This window comes from Odocoileus virginianus, chromosome 1 (assembly GCF_023699985.2).
Source record: "Odocoileus virginianus isolate 20LAN1187 ecotype Illinois chromosome 1, Ovbor_1.2, whole genome shotgun sequence".
Taxonomy (NCBI): Eukaryota; Metazoa; Chordata; class Mammalia; order Artiodactyla; family Cervidae; genus Odocoileus; species Odocoileus virginianus.
The window spans coordinates 22,913,276-22,940,583 of NC_069674.1; the positions used below are offsets into that span (position 1 = coordinate 22,913,276).

Consider the following 27,308-nt stretch of genomic DNA (forward strand, 5'->3'; position numbering starts at 1 on the left):
CCTCTTCCACTGAGGCCACTCCTGAGACAGTAACACCAACCCCTCATCTTCCTCCTACTCCTCAGCCAACTCAACATGAAGATGACAAGGACCAAGAACTTTATGAAGACCCATGTCCACTTAATGAGCAGTAAGTAATCATCATGCCATACAACTGATAAACCTCTCTACTATGTATGTGTGTATCATTGTGGGAACATTTAGCAACTGTACAGCAAGAACTATATGAAACCATTTTTGTGTGATCACCATCGCCTAAGTATTCATTGTATAGAACACTTCTGACTTCTGTACAAGAATGTACTGAAATGGATAGACAATCCCTACATAGGCATAAGGTGACTAACATTTTATAATTAATAATAAATTAATAATGTTAGTTTTCTGTTTTGCAACTTTATTTTCAAATAATTATCATTATTTGATAATTTGATATCAACAGTATCATACAGTATGCCCCCTCTCTCTTTAGTAATTGGAAAAATTACATATCAACCTATCAACACAGGTAAGAGGCTTTTGAGACCATGTTAATAATGTTTTAAATACTGTATTATGAATACAACTGCAATGAAGTATACCATAAATACTTTATGGTATACTCATTCATTAGTATATCGGGTAAGGTACTGTGAAGCAACTGTATCAATTACAATGCTACCATAAAGCAATCATATTCCTGCTTCTTCATTTATCAATGATATAGGGTAGGGTACTGTGAGGCAACTCTAACAATTACAATGCTACCATAAAGCAATCATATTCCTCCTTCTTCATTTATCAATGAACGGTTATACCTGTAAATATACATGAATTTCTTTTCCACATTTTATCTTTTCATCTTTGGTCTCTAGTGTTGGTAATACATCTACAGAGTTCTGTATCATGTGAGAAAATACTGATGTAGGTATGGACAGACCATTCATCTTGGACACAGACACCATAAACTTATGATATCAATAAACATAGTAGAGTAAAAGTACTTTCTATTCCTTATGATTTTCTTAATAACATTTTCTTTTCTCTAGCTTACTTTATTATAAGATACAGTATTAATAAATAATACATATAACACACAAAATACCTGCTAATTGACTATGTTATCAATAAGGCTTTGGACCAACAGTAGGCTATGAGTAATGTTTTGGGGGAGTCAAAGTTAACATGCAGATTTTCAACTGAACAGGAGTTGCCACCTCCTTGCATTGTTCAAGGATCAACTACATCTCTACCTTATGATGTAGCAACTTTACCTCCAAACATTTCTCTCAAATAATTGAAAATATGTATCATTTTTAAAATCTTATAAAAGAATATTTATATAAGCTTTCTTCACAATCACAAAAAACTTAAATGTAATAAATATCCATAAATAGGAAAACAGATGAACAAACTGTGGTACATTCATAGAACAAAATGGTATTCTGTTAATGAAAAGAAATGAAATACTGATGCACGTAAGAAGTGAACAGCAACCATCCATCTCAAAATTCGGAGTATAAAAAGTCATATACAAAAGAGTGTGTATATGCTCTGACTCCATTTCTATTAATTTTAGTACAGGCAAAACTAATATGTGGCAAAAGAAATCCTCTTGCCTCTGGGTAAAGGGTGGGAGACTGGAGGATTCACTGGTAAGGGACAGAATCTTTCTGATGTAATGAAAATGCTTGACATCTTGATAAGCATATAAATTAGTGTGTGTATTTTTCAAAATGAATACTATGTACTTAAGGTTCATGCATTTCGCTATATGTAAATTATATTAAGTAAAAATGTATTATTGAACACATACAATGTTTTTTTCACAAACTAGGGCAAAATACCATAAAGAAACTTCATGAATTTGCTTGTATCCTGGTTCCACAGACAGAAATTACATTAAAATACACATAATTTCTGTTTATTCCTCACTTTACAAAACTCATTCCCATAATACTGTTATGGTTCATCAAACATAATATTGTTATGGTTCACCAAACAGAAAGAATAACAGGAGTGTATTGCAAAAGCTATAACACACACACACCCCAAATGTATTAAATAATCACTGAAGTTTCTTGACCTTCAAAAGCAGGATACCCACAATTCATTAAATTTTCAACTCTTCTCTCTCCAGGCTCAGAAAGCAAAGAATATTACCTAATACCATACTTTTATTTAAACTACCTCAGAAAGAACTTATAGTTGTAGTAGAAAAATTATGATTTAATCTTTCTTAAAAAGAATTATCAAGACATATATAACCACCTGTACATTTTAATCATCCCTAGTACATTCCCCAATCACCCTGAAAGACGTGTTTTCCGTGCAAGTATTAGTAACTTTGGAGCAAGACCATCCCCAAGAAAAATAAACGCAAAAAAGCAAAATAGCTGTCTGAGGAGAGCTTACAAATAGCTGAGAAAAGAAGGGAAATGAAAAGCAAAGGAGAAAAGGAAAGATATTCCCATTTGAATGCAGAGTTCCAAAGAATAGCAAGGAGAGATAAGAAAGCCTTCCTCAGCGATCAATGCAAAGAAATAGAGGAAAACAACGGAATGGGAAAGACTAGAGAGCTCTTCAAGAAAATCAGAGATACCAGGGGACCATTTCATGCAAAGATGGGTTCGATAAAGGACAGAAATGGTATGGACCTAACAGAAGCAGAAGATATTAAGAAGAGGTGGCAAGAATACACAGAAGAACTGTACAAAAAAGATCGTCACGACCAAGATAATCACGATGGTTTGACACTCACCTAGAGCCAGACATCCTGGAATGTGAAGTCAAGTGGGCCTTAGGAAGCATCACTACAAACAAAGCTAGTGGAGGCAATGGAATTCCAGTTGAACTATTTCAGATCTTGAAAGATGATGCTGTGAAAGTGCTGTACTCAATATGACAGCAAAGTTGGAAAACTCAGCAGTGGCCACAGGACTGGAAAAGGTCAGTTTCCATTCCAATCCCAAAGGAAGGCAATGCCAAAGAATGTTCAAACTACCACACAATTGCACTCATCTCACACGCTAGTAAAGTAATGCTCAAAATTCTCCAAGCCAGGCTTCAGCAATACGTGAACCGTGAACTTCCAGATGTTCAAGTTGGTTTTAGAAAAGGCAGAGGAACCAGAGATCAAATTGCCAACATCCACTGGATCATCAAAAAAGCAAAAGAGTTCCAGAAAAACACCTATTTCTGCTTTACTATGCCAAAGCCTTTGACTGTGTGGACCACAATAAACTGTGGAAAATTCTGAAAGAGATGGGAATACCAGACCACCTGACCCACCTCTTGAGAAACCTGTATGCAGGTCAGGAAGCAACAGTGAGAACTGGACATGGAACAACAGACTGGTTCCAATTAGGAAAAGGAGTACATCAAGGCTGTATATGGTCACCCTGCTTATTTAACTTATATGCAGAGTACATCATGAGAAACGCTGGGCTGGAGGAAGCACAAGCTGGAATCAAGACTGTGGGGAGAAATATCAATAACCTCAGATATGCAGATGACACCACCCTTATGGCAGAAAGTGAAGAGGAACTAAACAGTCTTGATGAAAGTGAAAGAGGAGAGCAAAAAAGTTTTCTTAAAGCTCAACATTCAGAAAACTAAGATCATGGCATCTGGTCCCATCACTTCATGGGAGATGGATGGGGAAACAGTGGAAGCAGTGTCAGACTTTATTTTTTTGGCTCCAAAATCACTGCAGATTGTGATTGCAGCCATGAAATTAAAAGACGCTTACTCCTTGGAGGGAAAGTTGTGACCAACCCAGACAGCATATTAAAAAGCCCAGACATTACTTTGCCAACAAAGGTCCGTCTAGTCAAGGCTATGGTTTTTCCAGTGGTCATGTATGGTTTTTCCAGTGAGAGTTGGACTGTGAAGAAAGCTGAGTGCTGAAGAATTGATGCTTTTGAACTGTGGTGTTGGAGAAGACTCTTGAGAATCCCTTGGACTGCAGGGAGATCCAACCAGTCCATCCTAAAGGAGATCAGTCCTGGGTGTTCACTAGAAAGACTGATGTTGAAGCTGAAACTCCAGTACTTTGGCCACCTCACGCAAAGAGCTGACTCATTTGAAAAGACCCTGATGCTGGGAAAGACTGAGGGCAGGAGGAGAAGGGGACGACAGAGGATTAAATGGTTGGATGGCATCACCGACACAATAGACACGGGTTTGGGTGGACTCCGGGAGTTGGTGATGGACAGGGAGGCCTGGCGTGCTGCGGTTCAGGGGGTTGCAAAGAGTCGGACACGACTGAGCGACTAAACTGGACTGATAAAAATATCTGATGTGGGAGAAGGAGGAAATCACTATCTTAAATATGTATGGGGTTTTCGTTTATGCTACATTTACTCCCTAAACAGTACAGACAGATGATCCAAAATTCAAAGAAATGCTTTCTCACTAGGTCACCAAATATTTGCTTCCTTCCACAATGGAAATGGCTTTCACTCTTTTTTCTAATTATATAAATTATAAGTTGAAAATGAGAATCAAGACAAAAGCGTAAGAAAAATTTTAAAAGAAATTAAAATTCCTAAATTCCATTATTCTGACACAACCACCACCATTTTGATGATTCGGTTGAACCCTGCTGTACACACTCACACAGACACATACTTTACATGATTAAAGTATCATATATGTTGTTTATCATGGGAACAACTCTTTCAAATGATTCTTTTATCTCCCCTTCCTCTCTCATCTACTCCTCTCTTAAATAACCAACATCATCAACCAGATACATATCCTTTCATATCTTTACCTCATCTCACTGTATCAAATAAAAATATACACATATACATACATACACACTGTTAAAGGAGGGAGAGTTGTTATTCACGTAACAATAGTAGGATCCTATTACAGATGTTCCTCTGCATCATGCTTTTCTCAATTTATGGAGGAAATTCCTCCAAGTCAACTGGTATGAAGCCAGTTCACTGTATTTAAATGGCTGACAATACTCCATGAAAAATGTATTCAATCATTACCTTGTAGATAAGTACTGTTTTTTTCTCCTGAGCCAAAATCTGACCCTCAGAAACAGGGTGAAATAATGTGTGTTTTTAACTGCTAACTTCTGTGGTAATTTGTTAGACAGCAATTGAATGACTAATAGAGAATCCAAGGTCAAAAGAAATATCAACAGTTCTGCTTACTAAGTAGTTATGTCCAAATAATACGTATTTATGTCCTGACAACTGAGTAGCCACGTGAAAAAAGTTCTTAACATACACTACAAGAAAAATATTTCTATTTTTATCTACCCCATTAATAGCCCAACACAAGCTTTAGGAAAGTGTTTAGAGTTCATTCACTCTGGGGTCCCATTCTCAAAACATGCCATATATCCTAGCATCCATGTATGCACATAGTCCTTCTTCTTTATGGTTAAAAAAGGAGTAGTTGAAAGGCTTTGAGTTTGTTTCCCATTCTTTTCTAAATAACTGCACTATTAACTTCCGTATCTGCTTGAGCTGCACATACTAAACATAATACAATATCTTACTGACAGAGTCAAGCACTATATATCAAACAGTATATCCTAATAACAGCAATGCCTTAGATCTATGTAGTCTAATACATAGCCACTAGCCACCTGGGGCTATGTATTCTAAACTAATTAAAATTAAGTAAAATTTAAAACTGCATTCCTTAATTGTACTAGACTCATTTCAAATACTCAACAGCTATCTGCTGTTAGCAACTGCCAGACAATGCAGTGCAGATTATAAGAATATATTCATCATTGTAGAAAGTCTACTGTAAACGCTATCCTATAGGTTAATGAAATACAGAGTATTCTTGCACTAAAGACCCCCTAAATGTCACACTGTTGGTTTTCCATTTGTTACTTATTCTATCTTCCCTTTTATGACACTTGGTCAGTTATCAAGTTGCTGTTGATGTGCCTATCTTTCATAGCTATGCTCCCCATGCACAAAGCTGCTTCCAGCTACTGAAACCTGAAGAAACAATGAAGCAAAGAGAATAACATTAATGCAAAGTGGATTCCCAAGAAAAGGCTCTTAGAACCTAAAAATCTCATCACATTGTTTTTGATTTTTCAGAGTCCTCTTTTCCTTTCTTTCTAATCTCAGACCTGTTTAAAATATGGTAAATGAATTGTTGGTTACAGTACAGCTGCTCCTATCTTTTCACGGATCTGGTACTTGCAAATTCATCTACTCATTAAAATTTATTTGTAACATCAAATCAATATTCTCAGTCATTCCTGGACATGCACAGAGCAGCAAAAAATTTAATTGTCATATGCAGTCCCATGGACAGATGAGCCGGGTGGGCTAGTCCATGGGGTTGCAAAGAGCTGAATACGACTTACAGACTGACCAGGCATGCACGTACTCTCTGAGCTAAGGTCAAACAAGGGACCCTGCACATGTGCTCTCATACGAGTGTCTTTTTCACGGTCTGTTTAGTGCCACGTTTTAAAATATTTTTGTGTTTGTTGTTGGTGTTTCACTGCTAAAATGGTCCCCAAGTGTAGTGCTGAAGTGCTGCCTGGTGTTTTTAAATACAAGAAGGCGGCGATGTGCCTTACAGAGAAAATATGTTTGTCAGATAAGCTTTATTTGGGCAAGAGTTAATAGTTCTATTGGCTCTGAGTTCAATGAAATGAATAAACCATATACTCAAAGTAAGATGTCTTTAAACAGAAATGCATATAAAGCAACATTATGTATGGACTGGTTGATAAAAATCCAGTAACCAAGAGGAACAAGAGGCTCATAGAAACCTAACTCTGAGTTACAATGAACAATCCACCAGTCTGGCAAAATCTAAAAATCGGTCATAGAAGTGATGGGGAGAGTACAAGACACAACTTTCATACATTGCCAATCAGAGTACAAATTATAGAGCCATTTTCTAAAAATTTTTGCATTACCAGATAGAACTCAAATACACATATCCTCTATGATCCAGCAACTGTATGCCAAGGTACATACCCTAAAGAAACTCTTGTATGTGTGTACCAGGAAAAAACATACAAGAATGTTCATAGTACTCTGTTCCTAACAGCAAAAAACTATAAAAACTCAAAAGCCTATCAAATTGAAAAACAGATAAATACATTTTCGCATACTGATACACTAGAATACCAAACAGTTAAAACTGTGTGTGCTATGTCACTTCAATTGTGTCTGACTCCTTGCAACCTACGGACTATAGCCCACCAGGAGCCCCTGTCCATGGGATTCTCCAGGCAAGAATACTGGAGTGGGTTGCCACGCCCTCCTCCAGAGGATCTTCCCAACCCAGGGATCAAACCCATGTCTCATGTCTCCTGCATTGGCAGGCGGGTTCTTTACTAGTAGCACCACTGGGGAAGGTCAGTCAAAACTAACTAACTACAATTATACTCGGCAACATTATCATCATAATGTTTAACAAACAAACAAAAAGCCACAGAAAATGTATAAATGAATGATTCAATTTCTACTATATATGTACATAAAGTCAAAGCCAGACAAAACATAAATCACAGGAATTTATAAACATATACATATATAATACTGTGAGAATATGGTTAACAAATATGAAATAATAATTATAGAAGCGGGATTAGAGGACAGATACAAGATGGGGCTCACAGGAAGCTTCAAAGGTTGCAGTAGTTTTCCATTTCTAAAGACGGCTGAAGAGTAAACAAGTATTTGTTTTATTATTCTTTAAAGTTTATATATAAGTATGTCTATTTTTTTCCTTTAAGTATATTATATTTTGCAATGAAACACTTAAAACATGAGGTGATCCAAAAAGGTCTGTAAATAGTAAAAAAACAATTAAAAGGAAAAATAAGTAGAGACTAGGTTTTCAAGAATTACAGTAAAATTAAAAATTAAGTTTTAGCTATCCAACTTCTTTACCTATCAGAGCATTAATTTCCTCAAGGATATGGACATAGTAAGTGTTAATGCTGAAAGTGTATAAATGAAATATGATTATTTTTTACCTCAGATGATCTCAGACACTATTTGTCAAGGAAACAATTTAGCTCACAGTCCTAATATCATCTAAGTACAGTTCTTTAGTACAATAACAAACTGTGTTAAGTTTATTTTTTCTAAAAGGCAGTTACTGAATCACTAAGTGAAAGTTTAGTTTACTAACATCACCTTAAATATCTACAGAATGACTTGAGTTTAAGTGCAGTAGAAGCCATAAACTGTTCAGATCTGTACTCTGATCAGTTACTACTCAAATAGTAACAGCACCATAACCAGTTTTTTTTAGCTAACATTTTCCTTGAAATATAACAAGAGACTTAGTTTTGTATCATTAGTAATCCAAAAAAAAAAAAAAAGTGGTTTTAAATGTTCCAGTAGAGAGAAATAAAAAGTCTATGCTTCATCAAACCTCACACTATATTTGCCTATGAAATAAAAATTCTTCCAAAATGTAAACAAACAAAAAAAGGGGAAATAAAAATTTACGAAACAGTTTCAAAGACTAAATAATCTACTGATGTAATCCAGATAACTGTTATCCATTCAGTACTTTCCTATTTAAAATCTGACTTCAAAATGGAATCAGGAATTAAACATAATGTTACCTGCGGAGGGTAGTTGCTCTCTGAAGACCACCTTGAAGACTGGTCATTTGGTTTATCAACTAAAATGTTCCTGAAATAAAGAAAAGGAAATTATAGATTTAATTAAAAGAATAATTGAAGAAAAATATGTAAAAAGAGGAATAATCTACCAGATGTTAAAATTATCACTAAGTTATATAATACTGGGAACTTGACTAAGAAGAAAAAAATCAAAACAGAACAAGAAACACAGAAAATGTTTAGCAGTTTTAAGGTTTTTAAATATGATAAAGGTAGTATTTTAAACAACTGAAAAAAAGTATTTTATTTATATATATGTGCACACAGAGAGAGAGAGCTCTACTTCATATCAAGTGACAAAATGAACTACAGGTGTACTTAGGAATTTAAGGTAAACAAAGTAATAAAACACTAATAATTAATACTATCTATTTATACACACATATATATGTGTGTATATAAACATATATATTTAGGAATTTAAGGTAAATAAAAGACTTAATAATTAATATAATATGATATCATATATATACACACATATGTGTATATGTTTATATAAATATCTACATCTATTTTTTTTTTCAATCTTTGGATCAAGGAGGTCTTTTAAGCCCAGCATCTAAAACAGACCTATGAAAAAAGGAACTGATATATGTAACTTTGGAAGGTGGTGCTTTCACTGGAAATTTTAAGGCTAAAGACAAACAGAATCACACATTAAAAAACTACTTTATTTGATAAAGTTATTTCTCAGAGGGATATGGCTTAATTCTGAAACACTTTATACTGGTGTCAAACAAACAGTAAATGGACAGTAGATGATGGGAGTCAAGCTTCTCACTTTGGAGTGGAAAGTAACAGAAAAGCAAGGGGATGAAGGTTGAAATGAACCCAAGGGTACTGAAATAGAGTCAGAGACATCAGTGTGAACTCATATTAATATTCAGTTTGATAGTAATATCATTTAACATTAATATATGGATACAGATAGATAGGTTCAATAATTATATGTGAGTGTGCATACACACAGACACAAACAGTACTCCTAGCTCTGTTCACTAACAGGGACTAGAATCAGTGACACTCCAGTAGCAGTGAGTACACTCAATACCAATTCTTGGTTTCTACATACCACAGTTCAATAAAAGGAAACAGGGGTTCTTGGGAAAGGAGCTGATGCTAGGCGTAGAGCAGGGAATTCAGAACATTAGTCCAGAATATCTTGTAGTGCTCAAAACCACCACAACGGCGGGGGGGTGGGAGGGTTCAGTTCAGTTCAATCGCTCAGTCGTGTCCGACTCATTGTGACCCCGTGAATGGCAGCACGCCAGGCCTCCCTGTCCATCACCAACTGCCGGAGTCTACTCAAACTCAGGTCCATCGAGTCCATGTGTAGAGTCTTCTCTTGTGTTGTTGGAAGAGCATGTTTGCTATGAGCAGTGCGTTCTCTTGGCAAAACTCTACTAGCCTTTGCCCTGCTTCATTCCGTACTCCAAGGCCAAATTTGCCTGTTACTCCAGGAGTTTCTTGACTTCCTATTTTTGCATTCCAGTCCCCTATAATGAAAAGGACATCTTTTTTGGATCTTAGTTCAAAAAGGTCTTGTAGGTCTTCACACAACGGGTCAACTTCAGGTTCTTCAGCGTTACTGGTTGGGGCATAGGCTTGGATTACCATGATAATGAATGGTTTGCCTTGGAAACGAACAGAGATCATCCTGTCATTTTTGAGATTGCATCCAAGTACTACATTTCAGACTCTACTGTTGACCATGATGGCTACTCCATTTCTTCTAAGGGATCCTTGCCCACAGTAGGAGATAGAATGGTCATCTGAGTTAAATTCACCCATTCCAGTCCATTTTAGTTCACTGATTCCTAGAATGTCAACATTCACTCTTGCCATCTCCTGTTTGACCACTTCCAATTTATCTTGATTCATGGACCTAAGATTCCAGGTTCCTATGCAATACTGCTCTTTATAGCATTGGACCTTGCTTCTATCACCAGTCCCATCCACAACTGGGTATTGTTTTTGCTTTGGCTCCATCCCTTCATTCTTTCTGGAGTTATTTCTCCACTGATCTCTAGTAGCATATTGGGCACCTACTGACCTGGGGAGTTCCTCTTTCCTTTTGTGGGCGCAGGAGGGCCGAGAGGAGCTACTCCACGTTCAAGGTCAGGAGGGGCACCGTGAGGAGGTACCCCTAGTCCAAGGTAAGGAGCAGCAGCTGTGCATTGCTGGAGCAGCCGTAAAGAGACACCCCACGTCCAAGGTAAGAGAAACCCAAGTAAGACGGTAGGTGTTGCTAGAGGGCATCAGAGGGCAGACGCCCTGAAACCATAATCACAGAAAACTAGCCAATCTGATCACACAGACCACAGTCTTGTCTAACTCAATGAAACTAAGCCATGCCATGTGTGGCCACCCAAGATGGATGGGTCATGGTGGAGAGGTGTGACAGAATGTGGTCCCCTGAAGAAAGGAATGGCAGACCACTTCAGTATTCTTGCCTTGAGAACCCCATGAACAGTATGAAAAGGGTAGGGGGGGGTGGGGCATGTCAAAGGGACACAGAGGAGCCAACATGAAAGAATGAATGGCCAAAGCTAAAATAATTAAACAGCAAAAAAAATAATGGAGTACTGAATTACAACCCAAATATCCCTGAGTCTCTACTGATATAAATAACTCTAGTCTAACGATCAGAAAAACATCAAACAGATTCAGACTTAGGAATACTCAACAAAATACATGACCAGTACTCCTCAAACTATCAATACAATGAAAAATAAGGAAAGATTGAAAAACCATCACAGGCCAGAAGAGAATAAAGGCACAAGATAACTAAAAGTAATGTTATCTTGAATGGGATCCTGGATCAGAAGACATTAATAGGAAATCTAACAAAATTCAAATAAAATGTGAAATTTAGCTAACAGTAATGTATGAATGTTGGTATCTTGGTCATGACAAATGTACCATGGTAATATAAGATGTTATCAACAGGAGAAACTAGATGAGGGGCACATGGGAACTCTATATTATCGCTGCAACTTTTCTATAAATCTAAAATCATTTTAAAATAAAAAGAGTATTTTTTAAAGGTTGGATCTATACCTATCACAGAAAAGCTACTTAATGTCAAAAAGATGAATGAATTTTTTTAAAGACAAAACTATAAGAAAAAGAATTTTCTTTACATACACATTTTACAAAGATAAAACATTAATACAAGAAATGACAGCAAGCATTCTAAAAGGTAAAAACCAGCTAGAAAAAATATAGGCAATGTAAAACACAAAATGCTAATTAAAATTTGAATATTTAAACAGCACTTAATATAAATGCAGCCTTCACATGTGGCTCAGATGGTAAAGACACTGCCTGCAATGTGGGAGACCCAGGTTCGATCCCTGGGTTGGGAACATCCCCTGAAAGAGGGCATGGCAACCCACTCCAGTATTCTTGCCTGGAGAATTCCATGGACAGAGGAGTCTGGTGGGCTACAGTCCATGGGGTCACAAAGAGTTCGACACGACTGAATGACTAAGTATAAAGAGCCCATACAAAAACTGGCAAACCCAACTATTCAAAATCAATAATAACCAAAAATTACAGATTAAAACAAAGATATATTATCCCTATAAAATTGAGCCTATAGTGAAAACAACATATTTGAATCATAACTGCAGTTGTTGGCCAGAGCTGGTAAAATGGTACTCTCACCTTTTGCTGGCAGAAATGCAAATTGACACAACTTTTCAAGAGAGAATTTTAATATACTATATATATCAAAACATTTCAAATATGTTCAGCTCAGTTGAGTCGCTCAGTCATGTCTGACTCTTTGCGACCCCATGAATCACAGCACGCCAGGCCTCCCTGTCCATCACCAACTCCCCGAGTTTACGCAAACTCATGTCCATCGAGTCGGTGATGTCATTCAGCCATCTCATCCTCTGTCGTCCCCTTCTCCTCCAGCCCCCAATCCCTCCCAGCATCAGGGTCTTTTCCAATGAGTCAACTCTTCGCATAAGGTGGACAAAGTATTCGAGTTTCAGCTTCAACATCAGTCCTTCCAATGAACACCCAGGACTGATCTCCTTTAGGATGGACTGGTTGGATCTCCCTGCTGTCCAAGGGATTCTCAAGAGTCTTCTCCAACACCACAGTTTAAAAGCATCAATTCTTGGGCGTTCAGCTTTCTTCACAGTCCAACTCTCACATCCATACATGACCACTGGAAAAACCATAGCCTTGACTAGACAGACCATTGTTGGCAAAGTAATGTCTATGCTTTTTAATATGCTGTCTGGGTTGGTCACAACTTTCCCTCCAAGGAGTAAGCGTCTTTTAATTTCATGGCTGCAATCACAATCTGCAGTGATTTTGGAGCCAAAAAAATAAAGTCTGACACTGCTTCCACTGTTTCCCCATCCATCTCCCATGAAGTGATGGGACCAGATGCCATGATCTTAGTTTTCTGAATGTTGAGCTTTAAGAAAACTTTTTTGCTCTCCTCTTTCACTTTCATCAAGACTGTTTAGTTCCTCTTCACTTTCTGCCATAAGGGTGGTGTCATCTGCATATCTGAGGTTATTGATATTTCTCCCCACAGTCTTGATTCCAGCTTGTGCTTCCTCCAGCCCAGCGTTTCTCATGATGTACTCTGCATATAAGTTAAATAAGCAGGGTGACCATATACAGCCTTGATGTACTCCTTTTCCTAATTGGAACCAGTCTGTTGTTCCATGTCCAGTTCTAACTGTTGCTTCCTGACCTGCATACAGGTTTCTCAAGAGGTGGGTCAGGTGGTCTGGTATTCCCATCTCTTTCAGAATTTTCCACAGTTTATTGTGGTCCACACAGTCAAAGGCTTTGGCATAGTAAAGCAGAAATAGGTGTTTTTCTGGAACTCTTTTGCTTTTTTGATGATCCAGTGGATGTTGGCAATTTGATCTCTGGTTCCTCTGCCTTTCCTAAAACCAACTTGAACATCTGGAAGTTCACGGTTCACGTATTGCTGAAGCCTGGCTTGGAGAATTTTGAGCATTACTTTACTAGCGTGTGAGATGAGTGCAATTGTGTGGTAGTTTGAACATTCTTTGGCATTGCCTTCCTTTGGGATTGGAATGGAAACTGACCTTTTCCAGTCCTGTGGCCACTGCTGAGTTTTCCAACTTTGCTGTCATATTGAGTACAGCACTTTCACAGCATCATCTTTCAAGATCTGAAATAGTTCAACTGGAATTCCATTGCCTCCACTAGCTTTGTTTGTAATGATGCTTCCTAAGGCCCACTTGACTTCACATTCCAGGATGTCTGGCTCTAGGTGAGTGTCAAACCATCGTGATTATCTTGGTCGTGACGATCTTTTTTGTACAGTCCTTCTGTGTGTTCTTGCCACCTCTTCTTAATATCTTCTGCTTCTGTTAGGTCCATACCATTTCTGTCCTTTATCGAACCCATCTTTGCATGAAATGGTCCCCTGGTATCTCTGATTTTCTTGAAGAGCTCTCTAGTCTTTCCCATTCCGTTGTTTTCCTCTATTTCTTTGCATTGATCGCTGAGGAAGGCTTTCTTATCTCTCCTTGCTATTCTTTGGAACTCTGCATTCAAATGGGAATATCTTTCCTTTTCTCCTTTGCTTTCATTTCTCTTCTTTTCACAGCTATTTGTAAGGCCTCCTCAGACAACCATTTTGCCTTTTTGCATTTCTTTTCCATGGGGATGGTCTTGATCCCTGTCTCCTCTACAATGTCACAAACCTCCGTTCATAGTTCATCAGGCACTCTGTCTGTCAGATCTAGTTCCTTAAATCTATTTCTCACTTCCACTGTATAGTAATAAGGGATTTGATTTAGGTCATACCTGAATGGTCTGGTGGTTTTCCCTACTTTCTCCTTCTAAATGATAACAGCCATGATGATGATGATGATGTTTGTATCTAACATTTCTGAGCTTTTATGACATCACAGACTAAGACATCCTGGTCTAAGTGCTTTCCATACATAAACTATTACCTTCAATGTACAGATTAAGAAACCGAGAGAGATAAATTAATATACCAAAGTGGTGGTAGCGCTTAGTCGCATCCGACTCTTTGCAACCCCATGGATTACAGCCTGCCAGGCTCCTCTGTCCATGGGATTCTCCAGGCAAGAATACTGGAGTGGGTTGCCATTTCCTCCCCCAGGGGATCATCCCAACCCAGGAATAGAACCCACGTCTCCTGCAATATAGGCTGATTCTTTACCAACTGATCTACAAGAGAACCCCCCTACACACCAAAAAAATAAGAATCTCAACCCAAGGTGATCTGACTCCAAAGTCAATGCTTTTAATCACCACAGTACACAGCTTTAGCATATTTCACTTCCTGGAACTTAACTTAAACAATAATACAGGGGATTTAAAACATCCACATTCATCACAATTCAATTTATAACAGTAAATTGTAAACAACTTAATTGTCTAACAATAGAGGATGAATTAAAAAAAACTTATGAAATGTCTATGTTACAGAATACCATGTAATCATAATGTATGCTATGGCATCACTTTAATGCTGTTGACAAATGTTTATTACACAGTGAGTGAAGGGAAAAGGTAGTTTACAGAGTATATACAATGAATCAAGTATTGTAAGTAATAATAATGTTCATGCACGAAAAGAAAAGACCAAGAAGATATGCCAAATTGCTGATATAGCTATCAGTGGTGAGATTACAATGACTTTCTTCCTTCTTTGCACTTTTTGGTACTTTTCAAATATTCTAAAACTAACACATCAACATATAATCAGAAAAACAAAGATATGTTTTTATTAAGCATTACAAAAAAAAGATAAGAACTCTATGAAAAGACTGCAGTACTGTTAAAAACTAAAGCTATAAAACTAGGGAGAAAAAAATCATTCTGACATGAATGTTATAAAGTATGGAAGAAAATCTAATGTAACTATGATAAATTGGGACCACAAAAATCACAAAGTATAATATATTGGGGGAGGGGAGATCAAATGATATGTGAGTTAATTTCATCATTTTCAAAGCTCCTAAGAATAATGTTTCTGGGGCCAAAGATCTAAACAGACATTTCTCCAAAGAAGACATACAGATGGCTAACAAACACATGAAAAGATGCTCAACATCACTCATTATCAGAGAAATGCAAATCAAAACCACAATGAGGTACCATTACACACCAGTCAGGATGGCTGCTATCCAAAAGTGTACAAGCAATAAATGCTGGAGAGGGTGTGGAGAAAAGGGAACCCTCTTACCCTGTTGGTGGGAATGCAAACTAGTACAGCTGCTATGGAGAACAGTGTGGAGATTCCTTAAAAAACTGGAAATAGAACTGCCACATGACCCAGCAATCCCACTGCTGGGCATACACACCGAGGAAACCAGATCTAAAAGAGACACGTGCACCCCAATGTTCACCGCAGCACTGTTTTTAATAGCCAGAACATGGAAGCAACCTAGATGCTCATCAGCAGACGAATGGATAAGGAAGCTGTGGTACCTATACACCATGGAATATTACTCAGTCATTAAAAAGAATTCATTTGAATCAGTTCTAATGAGATGGATGAAACTGGAGCCCATTATACAGAGTGAAGTAAGCCAGAAAGATAAACACCAATACAGTATACTAATGCATATATATGGAATTTAGAAAGATGGTAACGACAACCCTATATGCAAGACAGCAAAAGAGACACAGATGTATAGAACAGACTTTTGGACTCTGTGGGAGAAGGCGAGGGTGGGATGATCTGAGAGAACAGCATCGAAACATGTATATTATCAAGTGTGAAACAGATCGCCAGTCCAGGTTGGATGCAAGAGACAAGTGCCCGGGGCTGGTACACTGGGATGACCCAGAGGGATGGGATGGGGAGGGAGGTAGGAGGGGGGTTCAGGATGGGGAACACATGTAAATCCATGGCTGATTCATGTAAATGTGTGGCAAAAACCGCTGCAATATTGTAAAGTAATTAGCCTCCAACTAATAAAAATATTTGGGGAAAAAAAAGAGTAATGTTTCTGAAACTGATAAAAAGAAAGAGACTCAAGAATACTGAAATTTAGAATAAAAACATATTACCTATCTTATAAATTGTTTGAGACAGAATACCAACAACAACAAAATAGCAAAAGGAGCTGACAGAAGAGTAAGTGAATGCAGGACACACTGAAAACACGAACGTGAGACGCACAGAGCCTGAAACAGGCAGACACAGAAATGGCCTAAAGTAACAGTGAGGCACCCTTCACCCGGAGTGTATGGCAGTAACATCACTATTACATGGAAGCACACACATGTTAATAGAGTGGCTAGACACAGATAAAAGATGCGCATGGCAGATACAATCTTTGCAAAACTAGGAGGAATTTAAAGAAAAAGTATTAACTGGGATTAAAGGGCTCAAAGGGAAAGAGAAAAAAATAAAATTTAAAAAAAGTTTGGACTGGAGGAAAACAATAACTATAAGATAGTAAGAGTTCAAGCTAGGATTGAGCCAATGAATTAAATGAAAACAAAAATAAAGTAAAAAACACAGTGCCAGAAGAAACTAATAAAACAGTAGCAGGAGATTAAAGTCTCTCAGCATCTAGAAAATTAATAAACAGACATCTATACAATGTGAAAGTAGCAGTAAGGATTAATAGTACTATGAAGAAAAACAAAGCAAAGTAGAAGAGAAACAGACCTGAATAATATGAGGGAGTTAGCCATGTCAAAATCTGAAAAATGAGCAGACAGATCACTAAACACAAAACTGAAGGGGCAAATACTTTCAGTATGTTATGGTCTTGTGAATTCTGAAATGCCTATTAAACAACCCATTGGAGCTTCAGCAGCTGGATTAACTGTGGCTGAAATTCAGGGAAAATGCCAGAGCTGAAAAACTAGAGCCATCAGTATATCAAATGCTAAAATATATAAAGCTATGACACTAAATGAAATAACTCAGTGGATAAAAAGGAGGTAGAAGAGAAGTTGCACCCCCCCACTCCCCACATGGCACTAATGGTAAAGAACCTGCTTCCAATGCAGGAGACATAAGAGACACGGGTTCTTTCCCTGGGTCTGGAAAATCCTTTGGAGGAGGAAATTGCAACCCACTCCAGTATCTTTGCCTGGAGAACCCACAGACAGAGGAGCCTAGCAGTCTACGTCTATGGGATCGCAGAGTTGGATACAATTGAAGCAACTTGGCGTGTGCAGAGAAGCTGAAGGACTGACTAAGCTCTGGAGGGTCCGTTATTTGGGGGCCAAAAGAGAACGATCAAGCAAAGGAGACTGAAAAGGACCAAAGATGAAGAAACTGAAAACTCAGAAACTGTGATGTCAAATGAAGAAGTAGTCTGAGAACAAAGAAGTGAAAAACTATGTTCAGTGCTGCTGAGAAGACAGGATTTGGGTGGTATTCACTTCATTTGCCTAACTCCAAACTTAAAAGTTGTCACACAGAAAGTGCTTAATAAATATTTGATAGATATGAACAAACAGCACTAAAAGGAAAAAAATTCAAGTGATTCTCTTAAAGCATAGAGTATATTAATTATATTAAACATATATTAATATATTTATCTGTAATTTAAAGCTTATACTAAAATTAAAGAGAAATATGTACACTTGAAACTAATACAATATTGTAAATCAAGTATATTAATTTAAAAAATAGATAAAAGAGAAATATGATGTAGATCAGAAATGAGGTGAGGTCTAAAGGTGGCTTGGAAAGATGAAAGCTTGAAAATATTCCTGATGATTTCTCTCTAGTTCCAACACTAAGTCAACTACCAAGTACCTCTCTTATGCCCAGAAGGTGACAGAGGCCAGAACCAGAACTTTTAAGAATTATCACAAAAGCTTATTAAGTACTAGGAGGACCATGAGATCCATGGATGCACCTTTCCCCAAGAGAAACGCAGTAACTAAACAAGCATTCCTGGGACAATAGGCTAGTCTCCCTGGCCCACAAAGAGTTTCAGGAGAGCTTTACTGCTGAATATAAGAACGCACTTGCCCTCTTAGCTGAAGGCATCTAGTTGCTGAGAGGTGGTTCCCAGTGACCCATGGCAAACCACAGAGAACTAACAATATACGAAATGTTACACAAAAAGCCACAAGACAAAGACTGCCAGGCCACACAACACAAAGACTGCCAGGCTGCCCATAATCTGAGGTATCAGAAGCTTTACCCAAAGAGTACACAATACAAAAAAGTTCGTATAGAAAAATGCACAAAAAGAGTCAAGAAAATTTATTAAAAAAGAAAAGTGAGAAGAGATCATTTTATCAGCTTTTAAAACACTTCAAATTCTTTATAATTAAAACAGTAGGGATTGGTATAGGAACAAACCAGAAACTAAGAAACAAAAACCCAGAAATTGAGCCCGGTGTAGATGAGAACTTAATATTTTATGAAGGTGATATTTTATTTCAATGGTAAATGATACTTCATATTTAAATGATGCTTATACAACTGGATATCCACAGGAAGAAAATAAGTTAACCCTTATCTAATATCATATACAAAATTAATTCAATTAAAGATATAACCATACACACATACATAAACATCTTAGAAAAAAACTGAGGGCCAATATATACAACCAAAGAAGTGTTAGAGATCCTTCTGTCAAGAAACACAGAAGCTTTAAAACAAAAATTTTATTTAAAAAATTTTAAAATTTTGTATTGTACAAAAACTCCATAAAAAAGGAAAGGCATCACATGGGTCAGAATGGCCATCATCAAAAAGTCTACTAACAATAAATGCTGGAGAGGGTGTGGAGAAAAGGGAACCCTTTTACAATGTTGGTGGGAATGCAAACTGATTCAAGCACCATGGAGAACAGTATGGAGATTCCTTAAAAACTAGGAATAACACTGCCATACGACCCAGAAATCCCACTACTGGGGATATATACTGGACATATATCCTGAGGAAACCATAACTGAAAAAGACATATGTACCCCAATGTTCACTGAAGCACTATATTTACAAAAGCTAGGACATGAAAGCAACCTAGATGTCCATTGGCAGATGAATGGATAAGGAAGTTGTGGTAGATATACACAATGGAATATTACTTAGCTTAAAAAAGAATGCATTTGAGTCAGTTCTAATGAGGTAGATGAACCTAGAACCTAATATACAGAGTGAAGTTAGTCAGAAAGAGAAAGACAGATATCATACATTAACAAATATATATGAAATCTAGAAAAATGGCACCAATGATCCTATGTGCAGGGCAGCAAAGGAGACAAAGACACAAAGAACAGACTTTTGGTCTTATTGAGAGATGGAGAAGGTGACATGATTTGAAAGAATTGCGTTGAGACATACACATTACCGTATGTAAAATACATAGCCAGTGTGAATTTGATGTATGACGTAGGGCACCCAAAGCCGTTGCTCTGTGACAACCTAGAGGGATGGGGTGGGGAGGGAGGAGGAAGGGGGGCTCAGAAGAGAGGAGACACATGTATGCCTATGGCTGATTCATACTGCTGTATGGCAAAAATCATTACAATGTTATAAAATAATCATCCTCCAACTAAAATAAATAAAACTTGTTTAAAAAGATAGGAAACAAGCAATAGTTTAGGAAAAAGTACTTGCAACTCATATGACTAACAAGCTAGTAATCATATCTAAAGTAAGTAAACAGTGTTTCACTAGAGAATAAAATGAACAAAATGAAAAATGAGTGGAATGTGTGTCACTGAAGAGTCATTAAAATTTAATGACTAGTAACTAACAACAAAAATTTTTTTCTAAATCCCTGTTTCAGGGAAAACAAATTAACATATTAAGATATCTTTTTTCACCCCTCAAATTGATTAAGTTAAATCTCTACTTAACAGGAAATCTCAGGGAGAAACTGTGGACATGTCCATTACTCCAACCTTGATGGAAAGTCAATTTACAATATCTATCAAAATTCTAACTGTACATATTCTTTCACCTAGCACTCTCAGAATCTATTCTATAAAAATAAAATCATCAGTATATAGAGATCTATGTATAGAGACTCACTTATGAGTCTAGTTGCAATAGCAGGGAAATAAATCATAAAACACTACACTGCCAGATCTATGTCAGGGATAGGGATTGTAGGGATTTCTGCAATATAAAAAACAAAGAAGGAAATACGATTTTATTGTTAAAAAACTATTATTTATATATATTTGTATCCAACTGTGGCTTCCCTGGTAGCTCAGCTGGTGAAGAATGCACCCGCAATGCAGGAGACCTGGGTTCAATTCCGAGGTTGGGAAGGTCCGCTGGAGAAGGGACAGGCTGCCCACTCCAGTATTCGAGGGCTTCCCTGGTGACTCAGCTGGTAAAGAATCTGCCTGCAATGTGGGAGACCTGGGTTTGATCCCTGGATTGGCAAGATCCCCTGGAGAAGGAAAAGGCTACCCATTCCAGTATTCTTGTCTGGAGAATTACATGGACAGAGGAGCCTGGCAGGCTACAGTCCATGGGGTTGCAAAGAGTTGGACACGACAGAGACTTTCACTTGTATCCAGTTAGACTAATAAGCATGTGAGGTATTACCTAATTTATATCAAATATATAAAGCACAGTTACAAGCCAAAAATGAAGCATGAAAGTCAAAATGAAAGTCAGTCATGTCCAACTCTTTGCGACCCCATGGAATTCCAGGTACTCCATGACTAATGTTTAACATTTTAACTACTGTCTGAGAAAACAAATAAATGATCAGCAAAAAAAAAAAAAAAATTACAGAAGACACAATTCAATATAGAAACTATATGATCCAAATAATAAAGAAAAGTAATCTACTCAGATTAAGCTCAATATATGCCATTCTAAAATACATTTGAAAAAGCAAAATACAAATAACAACTAACAGAGAACTTGTTAAGAAGAACCAATAAAACAGACGGGCTAAAGACTAAAATGGTTTCCTTTTTCCATCAGGGTTAATTTAATTTTAAAAGGTACATTTTTATTCCTACCAATGCAAGATGAAAACTGAAGAAAATAAAAATAAGCCATATTAAGTCTCTTAGATATAAAAAAAGGCAAGGCTGTGAAAAATTAATTTTTTCTATTAAGACTATAAAAATCTATAGTGAAACACATGGACAACTGAAATACGGGATACAACACTAATTTTTTTCTAAGTTTTATGTCTCTATTTTGCAAATTTTTTAAGGTAGTATATTTACTTATACTACCAACTACATGTCAGGAACAAATGCATTATAAGAAGATAATTTACTGGACATTTTGAGTTCAAGTCAGCAAATTAAAAATCTTTTTTTGATTAAACATGTTCAAATCTTAAGCCTGCCTGGCAACATCTTTTAAATTGCTGCTCTTAAGAATACTTAAATGCAAAAAGCAGCACTCGGGCAAAAAAAATGGAGCACTTAACATTTTTTTCTGCTAATGGATGCTCAGTATACTTAACAGTAAATCCAGTCAATTTTAAACTGAGAGTTTTGGATACTCAAAAGCTACCTCTAATTTCAATGAGAAGAAGTCAGTCAAGCTAAGTCTGAGAATATTTTTCTTCTGGTAGTTTTAAAATACCCTACTAAAACCTGTGCCCTTTGGTTGAATAATGTGACAAAATGCATCTAGAAGAAATCAGCTCAGACTAGGAATGATAAAACCCTAGGGCTTGGCCACTAATCTGCTGGGTGAGCACATCACATAATCTCTCAGGACTTTAACTGTAGTGTAAAGGGAAGGGCTGAATTCCTTGATCTCAAGTTTCTTCCAGCTCTAATAGGAGCAGTGCATTGCACAACTCTAGAAAACACCATTCATGAGGCCATGTCAATATTCTACAATTCTATGAAAAGATTTCACATATTTCATTCAAGGTATTATGTATAATTCTCCTCTTATACAGCAGTCAATAACAACACACAATCCATTGACTGTAAAACAGCGTCCATCATGTGTAAACACTATTCTAGGGTAACACCACAAAAGTACAGAAGGGGTACCTGTGGCCAAGGGTATTATGATTTAATAAATAAAAAATGTATATAGCATAAAATGTTTGAGACACAAAAACCAATTTTGAATTGTTTGAGTATAACACAGTTGTACAGTGTTAAAGAGTATACTATAACAATTATAGCTTCCCCCTCCCCAAAAAAAATTCGCTTGTACACTCACTTTCAAATACTTCCCAATTTTCACACAGGAGCATGGTGAAGAGGCCTTATAGTTCCTCAGCAAATATTTACTGATCTCTATATGCCAGACATTGTGCTAGGCTCTAGGAATACATTGATAAATAAGACAGAAAGAATCCCCACTTGTGATGCTAACGTTCAAATGAGAAGTAGCAGAAAGTAAACAGGAACAGCTGTAAACAAAGTAATTACAGATTGTAATAAATGATGTAAGAGAAATAAACAGAGAGATGCACTAGGACAAGGGAGTTCTTTTATTTGAGGTGGTCCCCAAAATGCTAATTAAAAGGATTCACTCATGGAAAAACAAAAGAGAAGTCAACTCTTCACAAAGAAATCAACAAGCTCAAAATCAGAGCAACAGGAAATAATCCATGGAAACCATGGAAATCTGAGAACCAGATTAAGTCAAATAATAGCCTCACAGACTCCAAGATAAGATAAATGCAAAGAAGGTAAATCTCCAAGGGGGCCTGAGAATATTCATAAAATGTTGAATCTAGACCATAAGAGGATTTCACAACTACCCTGCAAATATCTCCTTATTTTTAGGAAGACAGAAAACCATTCTGAAGAGGAACTGCTGGGAACAGAAAATAAATTAAGCAAAGTATAAAGAATGACAACTCCTAGGAGAGGTAAAATTCATATGCTAAGTTGGCAAAGGTCCAAATGATATAGACCTCAAGACATATCACAGGGCAAAATCATTCAAACATGCCTCTCCAAAAAGCAAAATACTCACAAAGCACAGATACAGATATAAAGGCAAACAGCTTTATTATATCTCAAAAGTCCAAATTTTAAAAATATTTCACAAAGGAGAGAGGTCTTGAGTCACAAAGCTCAAAAACTACACTGGTCCACCCCTTCAGCCTATATTAGTTCTTTCATCTAAAACTATTAGAAGTGAATTCTTCGGTGGCCCAGTAGTAAGGAATCCATGCTTTCCCTGCTGAGGGTATACTGGTTCAATCCCCAGCCAGGGAACTAAATCTCACAAGCCACACGGGACGGCCAAAAAAATAAATAAAATGAAACTACTGGAAAACCAAACTTTGTTTAAACATTAGAAAGTTAAAATGAAAGCCCACACTAAGAAACTGTAGGAAAAATAATACATGTAAAATAAATCACATTCTAACAGATAATAAAAACACATGAGAAAAATGTGGCCACAAAAAATGATGAACATTCTTAACTAGTGTTTCAACATGAACTAAAAGAAACTAAGAAAACAGCTGAAGCTTTATTAAGCAGTAATTGAAATTACAACATTTCAGAAATATTAGACAATAGGAAGATCTATTAAACCTCACAAATGGGACACTGGCAGTGAAGAAGTAGGCAACCCGTGTGGGGATGGGCTACCCCAGAGCAGCACTTGGGAGGACATAATGAAGAATACATCTACTGCTGGAGTCCTGTGCACAGATTCCCAAGGACTCAATACAGGCTGCCACAGAATCCGATCAGATGAGCATGCAGGGGTGGAATCAGTTCTAGCCCAGCAAGCAGCTAACGTAACCCCAGACCCTACTGATAATCCTTTGGTTTATCTAGAATCAGATAATGGGAACATTATGATCCAGAAACATGATGGCATCACAGTAACAGTGCACAAAATGGCCTCTTGACATCTTGTATCAGTTCTCCAGCAGCCCATCAGAGAAACTCAGTCCTACCTGATGTTAATTATCGTATAGAATGATTAAATTCCAGTAATCAGACCATTCATGTAAGATGCATTGGGCACTTTTCTATTAAGTTTAGAGTGAGCTGCTTTTTGACACTCTGTGGACTAACTTATCAAAATACTAGTTAAGGAAAGGATCATGTTCTGAAGCAGCAGGTTTAGGTCACCTTGTATACATAGTTATGTTTAATAAACCTGGTTGGAGGGGAAAAAAGACTCACAAATGAGGGGAAATAGATTTCTTTCAGAAAACAGACTAAATTAGAACCAATTATACTAAATTGTTAACTGGACTTACCGTAGTAACCATTATGCAATATATCAAACATTAGACTGCACACCTGAAACTAATATAATGTATGCCAACTGTACCTCAACTCACACACACACACACACACACACACACACACAAAGAATATACTCCCTCCTCCCCCAACCCTGCCCAAAAACACCTAAAGAAAAAACAGATTAGAAAATTAAAGATTTACTGAGCATGGCCCCACCCATCAGAACAAGACCCACTTTCCCCCATAGTCAGTCTCTCCCATCAGGAAGCTTCCATAAATCTCTTATCCTTCCCCATCAGAGAGCAGACAGACTGAAAGCCACAGTCACAGAAAACTAACCAATCTGATCACATGGACCACAGCCTTGTCTAACTCAATGAAACTCATGAAACTGAGCCATGCCGTGTAGGGCCATCCAAGACAGACAAGTCATGGTGGAGACTTCTGACAAAACGTGGTCCACTGGAGAAGGGAATGCAAACCACTTCAGTATTCGTGCCTGGAGAACCCCATGAACAGCATGAAATGGCAAAAAGATAGGTCACTGAAAGATGAACTCCCCAGGTCAGTAGGTGCCCAATATGCTACTGGAGAAGAGTGGAGAAATAACTCCAGAAAGAAGGAAGAGATAGAGCTAAAGCAAAAACAACACCCAGCTATGGATGTGACTAGTGATGGAAGTAAAGTCCGATGCCATTAAGAGCAATACTGCATAGGAACCTGCAATCTTGGGTCCATGAACCAAGGCAGATTGGAAGTGGTCAAACAGGAGATGGCAAGAGTGAACGTTGACATTCTAGGTATCAGCGAACTAAAATGGATTGGAATGGGTGAATTTAACTCAGATGACCATTATATCTCCTACTGTAGGCAAGCATCCCTTAGAAGAAATGGTGTAGCCATCATAGTCAATAGGAGTCTGAAACCCAGTCCAAAGCAATCTCAAAAATGACAGAATGATCTCTGTTTGTTTCCAAGGCAAACCATTCAATATCACGGTAATCCAAGCCTATGCCCAAACCAGTAACGCTGAAGAAGCTGAAGTTAAAATGGTTCTATGAAGACCTACAAGACCTTTTAGAACTAAAACCTCAAAAAGATGTCCTTTTCATTATAGGGGACTGGAATACAAAAGTAGGAAGTCAAGAAACACCCAGAGTAACAGGCAAATTCGGCCTTGGAGTATGGAATGAAGCAGGGCAAAGGCTAATAGAGTTCTGCCAAGAGAACGCACTGCTCATAGCAAACACCCTCTTCCAACAACACAAGAGAAGACTCTACACATGGACATCACCAGATGGTCAACACCGAAATCAGACTGATTATATTCTTTGCAGCCAAAGATGGAGAAGCTCTATACAGTCAGCAAAAACAAGACTAGGAGCTGACTGTGGCTCAGATCATGAACTCCTTATTGCCAAATTCACACTTAAATTGAAGAAAGTAGGGAAAATCACTAGATAATTCAGGTCTGACCTAAATCAAATCCCTTACAATTATACAGTGGAAGTGACAAATAAGATTCAAAGCATTAGATCTGATAGACAGAGTGCCTGAAGAACTATAGATGAAGGTCTGTGACACTGACAGGAGGCAGAGATCAAGACCATCCCCAAGAAAAAGAAGTGCAAAAAAGCAAAATGGTGTCTGAGGAGGCCTTACAAATAGCTGAGAAAAGAAAAGAAGCAAAAGGCAAAGAGGAAAGGAAAGATATAGCCATCTGAAAGCAGAGTTTCAAGGAACAGCAAGGAGAGAGAAGAAAGCCTTCCTCAGTGATCAATGCAAAGAAACAGAGGAAAACAACAGAATGGGAAAGACAAGAGATCTCTTCAAGAAAATCAGAGATACCAAGGGAACATTTCATGCAAAGATGGGCACAATAAAAAAACAGAAACAGTATGGACCTAACAGAAGCAGAAGATATTAAGAAGAGGTGGCAAGAAGTTCTTCTGTGTAGAAGAACTATACAAAAAAGTTCTCCATGACCCAGATAATCATGATGGTGTGATCACTCACCTAGAGCCAGACACCCTGGAATGTGAAGTCAGGTGGGCCTTAGGAAGCATCACTACAAACAAAGCTAGTGGAGGTGACAGAATCCCAGTTGAGCTATTTCAAATCCTAAAAGATGACGCAGTGGAAGTGCTGCATTCAATATGACAGCAAAGTTGGAAAACTCAGCAGTGGCCACAGGACTGGAAAAGATCAGTTTTCATTCCAATCCCAAAAAAAGGCAATGCCAAAGAATGCTCAAACTATCACACAATTGAACTCATCGCACATGCTAGCAAAGTATAGCTCAAAATTCTCCAAGCCAGACCTTAACAGTACATGAACCATGAACATCCAGATGTTCAAGCTGGATTTAGAAAAGGCAGAGGAACCAGAGATCAAATTGTCAATGTCTGCTGGATCACTGAAAAAGCAAGAGCGTTCCAGAAAAACATCTACTTCTGTTTTATTGACTATGCCAAAGCCTTTGACTGTGTGGCTCATAACAAACTGTGGAAAATTCTGAAAGAGATGGGAATACCAGAACACC

The 27,308-nt window shown here is 37.5% G+C and overlaps 1 protein-coding gene across 6 annotated transcripts in view; it reads right to left on the reverse strand.

Moving 5' to 3' along the window:
- Nucleotides 1-27,308, reverse strand: part of MKLN1 (muskelin 1) — a 377,738-nt gene that overhangs the window by 132,593 nt on the left and 217,837 nt on the right. For all 6 annotated transcript variants that reach the window (XM_070465719.1, XM_070465720.1, XM_020894367.2 and 3 more), the window contains one exon: nt 8,570-8,639. In XM_070465719.1, the coding sequence (XP_070321820.1) occupies nt 8,570-8,639 (70 nt within the window). The remainder of the gene's footprint in view (nt 1-8,569; nt 8,640-27,308) is intronic.